The sequence below is a fragment of the Zootoca vivipara genome, chromosome 8, assembly GCF_965207765.1.
Source record: "Zootoca vivipara chromosome 8, rZooViv2.hap1.1, whole genome shotgun sequence".
Classification (NCBI taxonomy): domain Eukaryota; kingdom Metazoa; phylum Chordata; class Lepidosauria; order Squamata; family Lacertidae; genus Zootoca; species Zootoca vivipara.
The window spans coordinates 48,348,009-48,360,218 of record NC_142591.1 but is presented as its reverse complement, the minus strand read 5'-3'; the positions used below and the strand labels follow the sequence as shown (position 1 = coordinate 48,360,218).

At 39.9% G+C, this 12,210-nt stretch overlaps 1 protein-coding gene across 3 annotated transcripts in view; it reads right to left on the bottom strand.

The window, feature by feature from the left end:
- The window catches only part of LOC118090177 (chloride channel protein D-like), a 61,971-nt gene that overhangs the window by 10,768 nt on the left and 38,993 nt on the right, over positions 1-12,210 (bottom strand). The window contains exon 14 of one of the 3 annotated variants that reach the window (XM_088675479.1): positions 11,872-11,905. The exons of the other annotated variants lie outside the window; for them this stretch is intronic. Within the exon in view, the coding sequence (XP_088531605.1) occupies positions 11,887-11,905 (19 nt within the window). The 3' untranslated portion in view covers positions 11,872-11,886. Of the gene's footprint in view, positions 1-11,871; positions 11,906-12,210 lie in introns of those variants that run through there. 3 annotated transcript variants of the gene reach the window in all.

Genomic DNA, 12,210 nt, shown 5'->3' with positions numbered 1-12,210 from the left:
GTACAAATTAGAAAGGGTGCAAACAAGTCCAAGATTATGACAATGTGGTTAAATGGTAGTCAACAAAAACCATAAAAGGCAGAAAGAAATATTTTTACAACTAAGCAACTGGTGTAAACTGGGGTGAAGGAGAGCATACACTCTGACAAAGCCAGTGTAAATTGATAGTAAGACAAGTGAAGAAGGAATCCAAAGAAGCAATTACTGAAGAAATAAAATATAAAAAATGCATTTAAATACATCCAAAGCAAAACCTAGCCAGGAGGTATCAGTGAAATTGTTAGATGATAAAGGTAGTAAGTTTTGTCAAATAAACAAATTATTTTGCTCTTTCAAAATAAACTTTAAACCTTTCCATGTCACTTTTGCTCTTGCCGGGTGATCAGAAATAGAAAGTAGGAAGAGAAAACATGCACCTAAATGTTTAAGAGGATTTTAATTGCTGCGCCTGGTTCTGAGACTGAACAAAATTCCCTGAAGAGGTTCTTGCATCTCTTTTTCCAAGTTGTGGTATTGTGTAAAAAAAAATGTTCATAATGAACCTAGCTAACTTTCAATTGCAGATGACTCCATCACATACTTGCACTATAGGACAAATATATGATCAGTCTTTCCATACATATTAACATTCCCATCATGACCATATTTGAATCTAGCTGTTAACATCATATACTTACCTCAAAGCCACCCACAGGCTGTAGTTTGGCTACATATGTTTTTCATTTGCCTTTCAGAATTATAATTCACACACTACATCACTCCAGCTCATTCTGAAAGAGCTTTGTACACCTGCACAGCTATCTGTGCAAAAAAAGCAAACCCTTTACTTTTTCAACAATGTGAAATGATGGCATTCTTTGGCATAGACATTTTACGCTATGCTCCAGACAGCTGCCTTAGAGTGATCTAGAAAAAACTGCACAAAGAAAAAAATAACTATATAGAAATTATTCATGTATAGACTAAGAGATTATTTGCATGTAGATACTGCTACAGTATTTAAATTATAATCTTATAACTTCCCAACATTATCATCTTTGTAGACTGCATATGTTCACATTTAGCAAGGTCAGATTACAATATAGGGTTGGAAGCTACACATCGTGTATCACGTCAGACATTTTTCCATTCCCATTTGCTCTGTTTCAAATTCCCTATTGTGCCTTACTACATTTTTAGCAGCAACGAATATCAACGCTACTGTGTTCAGTTATTTACTGCAGTTTTAACAGCACTGTCATAAAGGGCAGCATGTGATACTCAGAGTATACCTAGTGAAATTAATGGGTTTAAGTTAGTTGTTTTTTTAATGGGTCTTCTCTGACTATGCCACCCTCAATAAATAATATAATGATATAATCAGATGCCACCCTCAATAAATAATATATACACTCTGCTTTCAGGCAGTAGTTCGTACCTGCCTCATCTCTCATAGGCTCAGGAAGGAGCAAGGTTCCAAAGGCAAACTGAGGGAAAATGTTCAACATTTTGGTATTGCAACAGTGGTGTTTGGCCTTGATTTTCAGGGCAGTTTGTAACAAATCCATAGTTCTTATTTAAGAAATACAGAGTGCCTAATGTTGTTTATCCCAGTCTCACAAAATTTCTCCCATGGCTCTCATTCATTTGTTTTAATCCTAGACATATCAGGAGAGGTGATACTTCTGAGGACTGGGTTTCTCAAAGAAGGAGCCAGGAGATGGTGGGAAACAACCAGACAACAACAACAACAAAGCAAAAAATGATCATCAGCTAAAAATGCTGTGCTGTCCTTGGTGCTAAAGGTCCATGGTCTAAAAGACAGACAGAAGCCTATTCATATATCTGGTAGACATGGATGCCAAACAAGAACACACAGGTTAGTCCCATTCCCTGTATACCAACAAACACACTGGCCACAAACACACCGGCCACATTCCTGATGCTGCAGTTTCAGTGACATTCTATGGAGATGAGAATCCTGGACAGACGGTGTTCCCACCCTTATGGAATAGCCCTACATATATACATCTGTACCCATACTGGCTCCCTAGCAAATATGCAGCAGAAGTGAGTCATGGCTGGAACACAGCCTCCAAGGGTAAGGACTAGCCCACATGTTCTGACTTACACACAGACACTTCATGCACTTATTCAGGCACCAAACATCCGAGTATGGGAAGATAAATGTGTTCTGAATAAATCACGAATGGAACAAAATATTCAGTTAAAAAAGTACCCCACTTACTGTATTAAGCACTCTTCCTAGAGAATAATATTGAAACAAATCACAATCAGGATTTGCCTCCACTGTTTCTCACTGATGAAACACATGTGTCCCCAAGCAAATGTTGGCTTAGCAAGTTTTTTATTTCGTTTGCCAAGCAGAGGAAAAAGTATACCTAATAAATATACAATAACACAGACGTAGTCCTTTGGATCAATTATTTATCTCTCAAAGGATATTACTGCATAATGCAGCTTTAAGTTTTCAACTTTGTCATATTTTCTAAACTATGATCTCTTCGATTTACTTTCAGTTATGTGACACTGCACTTTACTGGAGTGAAAGCATGCATTAGCTAAACAATGCAGTTTGGAGTTAGTGTTCCCATGAAAGTGTTTGTCTCATCGGGGGTGTCATTATTGTTACTGAGTACATCTGCTCTGCCATTGCTTTCTAACACAAGAGCCATCTCTTACCAGAGAAACTAACTCAAGACTATGGATGTTTTCAAACAATCTTACAGATTATAGATTTGAGGAATTTTAACAAGTAACTGCCTCAAGGGCTCCCCCTTCCTCACCACTCCTCTCACATGCAGGGCTTAATTGATGAGTTCCTGTTATAAGCAAACCACAGTCGGCTATCACAGCGAAACTAAGGAAGGATTATACCGTAGCTCAGTAGCAGAAGCATCTGCTTTGAAAGTACGGTAGGTCTCAAGTTAGTGTTGCCATATTTCAAAAAGTGAAACAAAAGTTGGTGAGTTTTTTGGGCAAAGTTGTTGAGCTTTTTGGGCAAAATAGCAAAAGAAAAAATGGATATTTTGGAGCTTTTTAAAAAGTAAAATCATACTCCAAACAGCACTGCTGACATATGTCCAGATTTTTCTGACATTTTCCCAATTTCCTCTTAGACACTGCTTCCAGCAACAGTATTCAGGGTATGTCTAGAAAATTCCAGATGTATGGCAACCCAATCTCAGATGCAATCCCTGGTAGAAATGTAGAAATGTCCTCTCCTGCCCGGAATCCTAGAGAGAGACTGTCAGCCAATGATAGACAATACTGCCCTAGATGGACCAAAGTTCTGATTCAGTATAAGGTGGCATGTTTATGTTCCTAACCAACAAGCTATGGGTTTGAGCAATCTCACTATGCAAATTAATATTAAATATAACTTATTATTCTTTTTGAAAACAGTGTCAAGAAAACTAAGAGGGTACATTGATATTTTTCCCTTACAGGAGATGCTTTGCTACTACCTGTGTGGGTACTACCAGCACTTCACACTTTCACTTGCAGTATGAGAATTCATAGGAGAATTCATAGGAGAATTCATAGGAGTTCCGAGATAGCTGCTAGAGAACCATTCACACATTAGTATAATTCTAATGTGGAGTGTGGCAACATTTTGAAGTCATCTAATTACAGTGCCTTATTTCCCGGTGCACCAGAAACAAGCCTCAGTTTGCAAAAAGCTGAGCTTCAAATAACTCTGTTGTCAGAATGAATCCTGAGAAACTGCATCCACCAGTTTGGAAAGGCAGGAATGATGGATGGATGAATGAATGAATGAATAAACTCACAGATTGCTAGCTAGTGACAATTCATTGCCTAAGGTCATATTTTTTTACCAGTAGAGGAAATGCTTAGGATGAACTCCTTCAATTTAAAATAAAATAAAAATCCATGAGCAACCAACACAGGGCACAAACTATGCTGGCTTATTAATGTCAGACTGTCCAAAAATGAGCAAAAAATATCTGCCACCCAAGTGAACTGGCAGAGTTTCCCTCCCCAGTTTTATGTTGGCTTACTGTCAGTTTCAGGTTGAATACATTTCTGGCAATGCTCACTCTTTTGCAAAACGGTTTAGCCTGAAGATGACAAATTTCCAACAACCACTGAAATTTCAGTAAGGTCCAAGGATGGGAGGAGAAGGAGCTGCTTCAGTGATGAAATTACACAGAAAAGCAGGTAAACTGCCAGAAGTTTCACTTATTTGCTAAACTGGCAATACAAGTTTTTCACTAGTTTATCTTTACAGGTAAAGTGTTGGACATTTATACACACACACAATACAGCATTATGGTTTCTGATTAATCACCTTTTTCCGTTTCGCTAAATAGATTGAAAATATTTGCTTTTGATTAAAGGCAGACAAGACAAACAAGCAACAACAGATTTACTGCATTGTCTGGAACAGAAGAAAAGCACTGCTCTCACAGTGACTGTTGCCATGATGATTAACCAGATGCCTGTGGGAAGCATGTAAGCGCTTGTGCTCCCACAGTATGCTGAAGGTAGTACACAGCCATTGTGGCAAGTAGCCTTACCCTCCATTAATTTGTCTAAAGCCTTTTAAAAGTCATCCAAGATGGTAGCCATCACACAAGGATGGGGGAGAAATTCACTTCTATTGGCATTTTAATGCGAAACTACCCAATTTGTACTTTTCAAACCAACACGCAAACTGAAACACAGCTCCCCTTTGAAATTTGTTGTGGTGTTTCACCTCTAGGGGTCTAGAAAGAGTTAAGTTGCCAGGGAGGTAAACGGCCAATGGGAGCTCTCCAGGCAGAAGCAGGGGTATATAAGGGGAAGCAGGCAGGCAGGAGGGGGAGATTAAAGGAGTTGAGTTGAGGTGGATTTGATGAGAAATAGGGGGTTAGAGAAGCGAGTGAGGTGAGCAGTGGGGCAGAATCTATAAGAGTTAAGAAGAGAAATTTCAGTCAGGGAGAACAGGGGGAGAACTAAGACTGATGGTTAAGCTTAAAGTAAACATAACTGAGAAACCAATAAGAACTGATATGCTTGTAAGATCTGCACAATAAATAAACTTAATTGTTTTGTTCACTGTTCAACTGACTGAGTTCAAATCAATTGTGTACCAGTACACAGATATACTGGTTGGTGGCAGCAAAGGGAAGAAATAGGCGAGGGAGGTATTGGGTCAATAGACCGTCAAATGTCCGGGGACCCATTACTGGTGTAACTCGCCACATTTGGTTTTTCTCCAAATTTTGCAATGCAGTTCTCCAATCAAATGACATGTACAAAATGCATACATTAGGGGAAAGTTTGCATCACATCAAAAGTCAAATATTAGTTAAAGTAACGCAAAAATGTGTTGCATTAGAGGGAATTGCTTGCAAAAATGTGAATATTTGTCAAAACTGCACAGAAGCATATTAATTAGGAGAAATTCACACTCAGACACTAAGACACTGACAAATTCCTGCAAGTGAATTTTATTCATGCACCCCTACCATCACTACAGCTTGCAGTAGTGAATTCTGTGATTTAACTACATGCTGTGTGAAGAAATGCCTCCTTCTGTCTGTCCTGAACCTCCCACTGTTCAGTTGATATGGAAACAGGATGAAGTGAACTGAAAAAACAAGAAACTGAGAGAAACCAAAACTTGACAGATTTGTCCATCTTTGTGCCTGGTGAGTAACAGGTTCCTGTCTACATTACAAAGACTAAACAACAACTAAATGCAAAGAAAACAGAATAGTTCCTTGGTAATTACTTCTCATACTTTTCACAAATTGATACAAAAGCTTAACAAATGTGCTTATTATAGCAGGAGTCTTTGAACAGCAAAATTCAATGGCCCAAAGACTGAGCCACAATAAGAAAAAAATACAATATGTGTTGTGAGAGAGCCAAACAAGATGTAAGAAATGCAGGGGCAGTGTGTCTATGGGGGAAATTTGTTCTTATTTTTACTGGAAAAACAGTTTCTGTGCTTAAGAAGAGGGATCTGTCAACCCTTTCCTTTCCTGTTTTTTGTCCCCTCAAAATTACTTTCTTCTCCCTTTTCACAACAACAGAGGGAAAGAGAGAGAAGCAGGTTGGGGAGGACAGTTTTGAGCAGACCAATGGCAATCCCTTCCCTCCTGCCATTTAGCCATTTGAACTTGGACCCTCCAGTGCCCATATAACAACAATTCTCTCTCTTTATTTATAAGACACTTACCACAAAAGCCCCTAAGAGACTTACAAAAAAAGGTTAAAAGCCAACAGGCATAACATATAAAGCAATACATTTTAATAAAACCATTCCAATAAACCACACACTAATCCAGCAAGGGGAAAACAAAAGCTCCTGCAGCAAGGACATTTCATTCAGTAGCCCATCAACCAGCCATCAAATGCCTGGGAGAAGAGATAGCTTTTAACCTGGCACTGAAATGATGTTCATCATGCTGCTAGGTGGGGCTCACTGGGGAGAGTGTTTCATAGATGGGAAACCATAGCTAAAAAGGCCTTCTCCCTTGTTACCATCTTCCAAACCTACCTCAGACGGGGGACCTGAAGAAAGGCTTCAGAAGAAGACTGAAGGGTTTGGTTAGGTTCATACAACAAGAGTTGCTGCAAAATATATTGCAAAAGATATTGGGGTCCTAAGCTATATAGGGCTTTAAAGGCAAAGCCAGCGCTTTGAATTGGGCCCAGAAACTTGCAGGCAGCCTGCACAGCTGTGTCAAGATTAGTGTTATATGATCTGCTCATCTTGAACCTGTCAACAATTAGTTGTGCAGTAGCCAGGAAGATTGTATAGCCAACAGACTAGAACTGAACTTCACAAAATCTAAATTGCTTGTTTTCTCAAGATCTTGGAAGCCTCATAGGTGGGAGATCAGTGGAAACCCATTGGAACAGGTTAAAAACTATAAATACTTAGGCGTCCAATATAACGCTTCCTGGAAATACCATTGTAAGCTTGCACTTAAACGAGAGGATACTCTATGAAAATGAAATGAAAATAAGGTGGGTGAGAGACACTGGCTCCACAGAGAGAAAAGAGTTACGTCCTAACTACATTATCTTTAGGCCTGGTTAAGATGTAACAACCTCAGTTCAAAAACAGATCCTGGTTTCTTATCTTGATCGCTAAGTACCGGTAGCATGTTACCAGAGAACACAAGATTGTCTCCATTTTGTCCCCATATGACCCCTCTTGCCTGTTAACAGCTATCTGGCAAAAGCTGGCATGCCAGGACAAAGTGTGTTTGCAGCACTAGTCACCACGAACAAGAGAGCTTCCAGTTCCTCTGTGCCTTAGGCTAAGGAGTTCTTGGATGCACAAAAGGCAAAAGTTCCCCAGATTGTAACGCAATTAGGAAAACCCCTTACTACTTACCAAGTGACTATTCACAGCCCAGAGTTCTTCCAAATAGTACCGTACTGAAATGCACTCACCTAGCCTGAAGCATGAGTCTATTCAGTAAAGCACATGCCACCAACCTCCCTTTTTCATCTGGAAATCTTTATTTCTGTTGCTACCTGAGCCGCTGCCAGTTTCTGTCTTTTTAAGGCTATAACTGGTTTTGGCCCCCTGAACTCAGCTTGATTTAAAGAGAGCACTCTTGCAGGCACATATGCAGTATGACGGATTCATGGAACTCCCAGCTTTGGGGGCCCATCTCTCACTCCATTGTCCTGCAATCCGTGTTGGTAAACCCTTGCCATGCCACACTAGCTCTTCCTGCTCTTCACCCCAATCTTGAGGACCCTTTGAAGTGTTTTCAGTCAGATCTATTGCAATATGACACATCCTCCCTTCCTTTGATTTCCCCCTCTTTCTAGCTTCCCAGCTTCCATGGCAACCCCCTTTCTTCCCCCTGCTCCCTAAACTGAAGCATCAGACCATGCAGCCACTCACAGCTCACTTCTGCCTAATCTTTCACTCCCCAACTTCTGGGACAAGCCTTCTGTAAATTAGCTTGCCATTCACCTTTTTCTGGAAAAAAAATCTCTGGCCTTGCCTTCTCAGGTGCCTTAAGCAGGGCCAGCTCTAGGTAGAGCCCCGGTGGCGCGGTGCGCTAGGGTGCCGGGCCGGTAGGCAGGGCACCGTGCGGCGAAGCTGCGCGTAAACCATGCTGCGCCCTGCGAGGGCGGGGGCGCCGGAGCGATCTCCGCCGCTCAGCGCCAGGGTGCCCGACCTGCTCAACACTGCCCTGGTCTTAAGAACCACAAATGGTGATAATAAACGAATAATAATAGTTGCGAGGAATAATAGTTGTGAGGATACTCTAACCCAAACCTAGACCAATACCCCTACAATTACACACACTGTGCTACTATATATTGTGGTTAAAAAAGAAATAAAGCTAGTTTTTGAATCAGCTCTATCAGACCTGAGAGAAACCTGTTAGAATATAGCCAGGTATACAGTCCTTAGGCTTCCTGCTTCTCAAACAAACAGTGCCTAGTACTCTTGGGTTCTCATCCCTTACTGATTCACGTGAAGATGTGGCAGACACCTTCACTTTCTATTCCCATTGTTTTGTGATTTAGTGCAGTATTTTACAACTATCAGACACTCTCCCACAACTGGCAAGTGATGGGAAGTTCAAAATGGTATGGGCAAGTTAACAAGGGAAAGAATGAGACAAGCATTTTGGCTTGATCATTTATTAGCATCAGTTCTGGTTTTATTGCAGTAGACAGCTGGGAAATAAATGAGTGGGTTATGTTTATTTAATGTAACATATTCAACCTGGCGGACACCATAGTTTGTGAGCCATGAGCAGGGTAGTTCTGTGGTTTCTCGTATGCTTTTAAATAACAATTAAAAGAAGCAGCAGGACAATGACGGTCTCTTCACACTATGGGTTGGATCCAGACGTTCATTGAATTTAGGATCCATTGAAGTTAATGGGTCATGGCTTAAGTCCCAGTGGCCTGGTTCACATGACACAGTAAGCCAAACCATGGCTTATCATGGCCACACAAATGCACACACGCAGCTGATTTGCTCCTCCCTGGTGCTTTTTGCTCCTTCGTCACACACTGTGCTAAGCCAAACCAGGGCTTGTGGTTAAACCCTCTCCCTTTGCTAATCATACCTCTGTTACAGGTCATAGTTAGCAAGGACAGAGCTTACATCCAAGTTCAGCCAACATGCTAAGCAAACCTTGCCTTAGCTCAGCATTGTGTGTGAGCAAAAAGGACCAGGCAGGAGCAAAGTGATTGCAAGCCTCTCTCCAGGAGCCCACGTATTCATGCAGTCACAGTAAGCCATATTTTAGTAATTTGTTCTAAACTATTTTAAATATTGTATTTAGGGATGGGGCCACAGATCACTTGATAGATTATCTACTTTGCATGCAGAAAGTATCAGATTCAATCCCCGAAATCCCCAGGAAGGGCTGGGAAGGACTCTTGTGTGGAAACATGCAGAGCTTCTGCCAGTCACTATAGGCAGTATTGAGCTAGATGGTTTAATGGTTTGACATTGTATAAGGCAGGTTCTTATGTTGCTACATTGCTGCAACCCACCTTGGGACCATATGGTGCAGGCGAGTAAGAAACAACAACAACAACAACAACAACTTGTTAACTGAACCTGGATCCAACCTATTTTGTTTATAGACGTACAGTACAAATGTGACATTTTAAAGTATGAATGTTGCAAATATTCATATAGGCATCCTACAGATGCACTTATCAAGAAGACTTGACTAGCTGATTCAATAGGAGAATCTCATTTGCCCTTCACAATATGTGAAACTGCCATGTGTGACAAGGAACATTGGGGGAAATTATCACTAAGATTCAAAATTTGATGAAACTGAAATGAAATACACATTACTTCACCCAAATATGCACATCATGGATTCCACTCTGATAACATGTATAGATTTTAAATCAAGTGACTCATCTTAAGGAACTATTTTTTTATTCTTCTGAAATGCCCAAATGATGTGAGTAAGTGGGTACTCATAGTCCATCATCTTCAGGTTTTCAGGTTTAACTGAGTAAAGAGGTGCCTGCTTACATTCCAACTATTTCTAATTTTTTTCTTGGGAAAAATGCATTAATGGTTGGGGGTAAGCAAGGAAACACTTGTCTAGACAGCAAAAAAGGTAGGATGTTCTGTTCTAAGTGTGTCCAATTTCTTATGTATGTCTTCCACCCACCCACGGAAGCACACATCTTCTTGTTGTTTGCTCATCAAAACTAAGCCAAAAGTTATAATGTTGTGATATTCCCCCAAGAACAGTTTGTTGTTGCTGCTTTCTTTTTTGATTGAAATACCATGATGGGATGGAGGCTATTTGTATGGTTTGCTTGTCTGTGAAATAATCTATTATCTGTAAGGGATGAGCGGAACAGCAATGTTTTGCACTGGGCCAAACAACAGGAAACAAGGGATGCATAATTAACAATAGTTGAGTCAAACATGTGAATCTGACCATTTGCTTAATAACATGGCTTCCATGTTTTATTCTTCTTAAAATTATGTAAAAAATAAAAAAACATTAAAATAGCTTATGGACAGAGCAGTACAACAGGAAAATGCAGTGTCTTTGACTAGAAAGTTTTTCAAAGGAAGCTTGATTACACTTACCAACATTTGTATCCTCAGTATTTACCAATAGTTTCCAAACTGGCTTCCACCCAAACAGCAAGAGTGGGACAGCAAATGTTATGGTGGGGATCAGCAATTCCCAATTAGTTTGCAAGCTGCCAAATTGCTAGTTGCTGAAAAGTTACCTCAAAACCACTATCACAGTGGACATGCCACCCTAGCAGTTATATTTAGATGCCATCATTCCCTGGAAATTGTTAGCATATGAGTAGCTATAAGAAGTAGTCATTGGTCTTCCTATAGAGAGCTGAGTGATGCCCATGACCATTAACACTTGACCTTTCCCATATCTACTGCTTTCTCATCCTTACCTTCTATTCTCAACTGTGACTCCTCCACTAGATTGCATGCACCAGATACCCAAGGTCAGTATCAACAACTGAGTTTTCTGTTCAATGAGAATTTTAAAAGCAGCAGCATTGCTACTCCATTGTCTTTTTCTTGATATTGTACAATCTTGAGTCATAAATGTGCTCTGTTCTTTAAAAAATAAAGAACAGCAGGAGGAATGAGTAGTTATGTAATCTCTCTGAGATATTTTAAAAAACATGAAAAGAACACAAAAACTGGAAATTATTGCCAAGCATTCCTAGGAAGAGCCCAGCTGTGCCAAAACAACCACAACTGTGTACAAACACAGGATGCAATCCTCCATTACAGAGGGCATTTAAGGCGGGTTTCCCAACTTCCTCTCTCTTGTTTCTTGGTCTCTTTTCTGATAAAGCTCATTTGGCCTCCATAACACCCAGAATTTCCCTCTAAACAGGTAACTGCTGCACTAAAAAGGCAGTAGCTTTCATCATAAAACATAGCCTATGTTTAAATTATTTGTGCTTTTGTATGACTACTAAAGATCTCATATGTCCATATTTTCTATTTAAATAATTCATATGCTGCTTTACAGAGTGGCTTGAGTAACTTTTTTTAATAAATGAAAAACCCCGGGTTATGTAGAGAAAATCTGCTATTTATAAAGATTCCTGCTTATCTGTAGTTGTGGACAAAGGTGGGGTTGTTGTTTTTAACATTTTGCAAAATTCACAAAAAGGTTCTTTCTGTCTGCAGACTGACAACTCACTAAGAACAAATGTCAGCTTTGATACAAGTTATTGAAGGATTGGAGACAATTGTGTACCATAGCATTACAAACCAAGTTATTGTGAGGCCAGAAAACAAAGCCATGTATATTCTGTTCTCTTGGAGTAGAAGTGCTTGCTGGTTTTATTTCCTGTTTACTGAAGCAAGCCATCACAAGCATGAGAGACTTTGCTGTTCCATCCGAATTCTGACATGTTTTATCTTGAAAGAGGTGAACTTGAGTAAGAGTAAACAAAGGGAAGTTTGCCAATGATATTTTAAATAAATAAAAATTATGATCAATTTGATAACACACATCCTTCTGATTCATTGTTCTCGTAAGCCTCCAAGTGCCTTGAGGTGTGTGCCTGTTTCTAAAGGAATATTGCACAGAGGAACACACAGAGTGGTTTATGCAAACACGCACTGGCAAAAGTAGTTCCAAACTTTAAAGAGAAAACTTGCAGATCGCAAGCCCTCTACTTCATGACATGTTTTCTCATTAATACGGTATGCTAAGGGCTTCATTCTTTGTTCTAAAT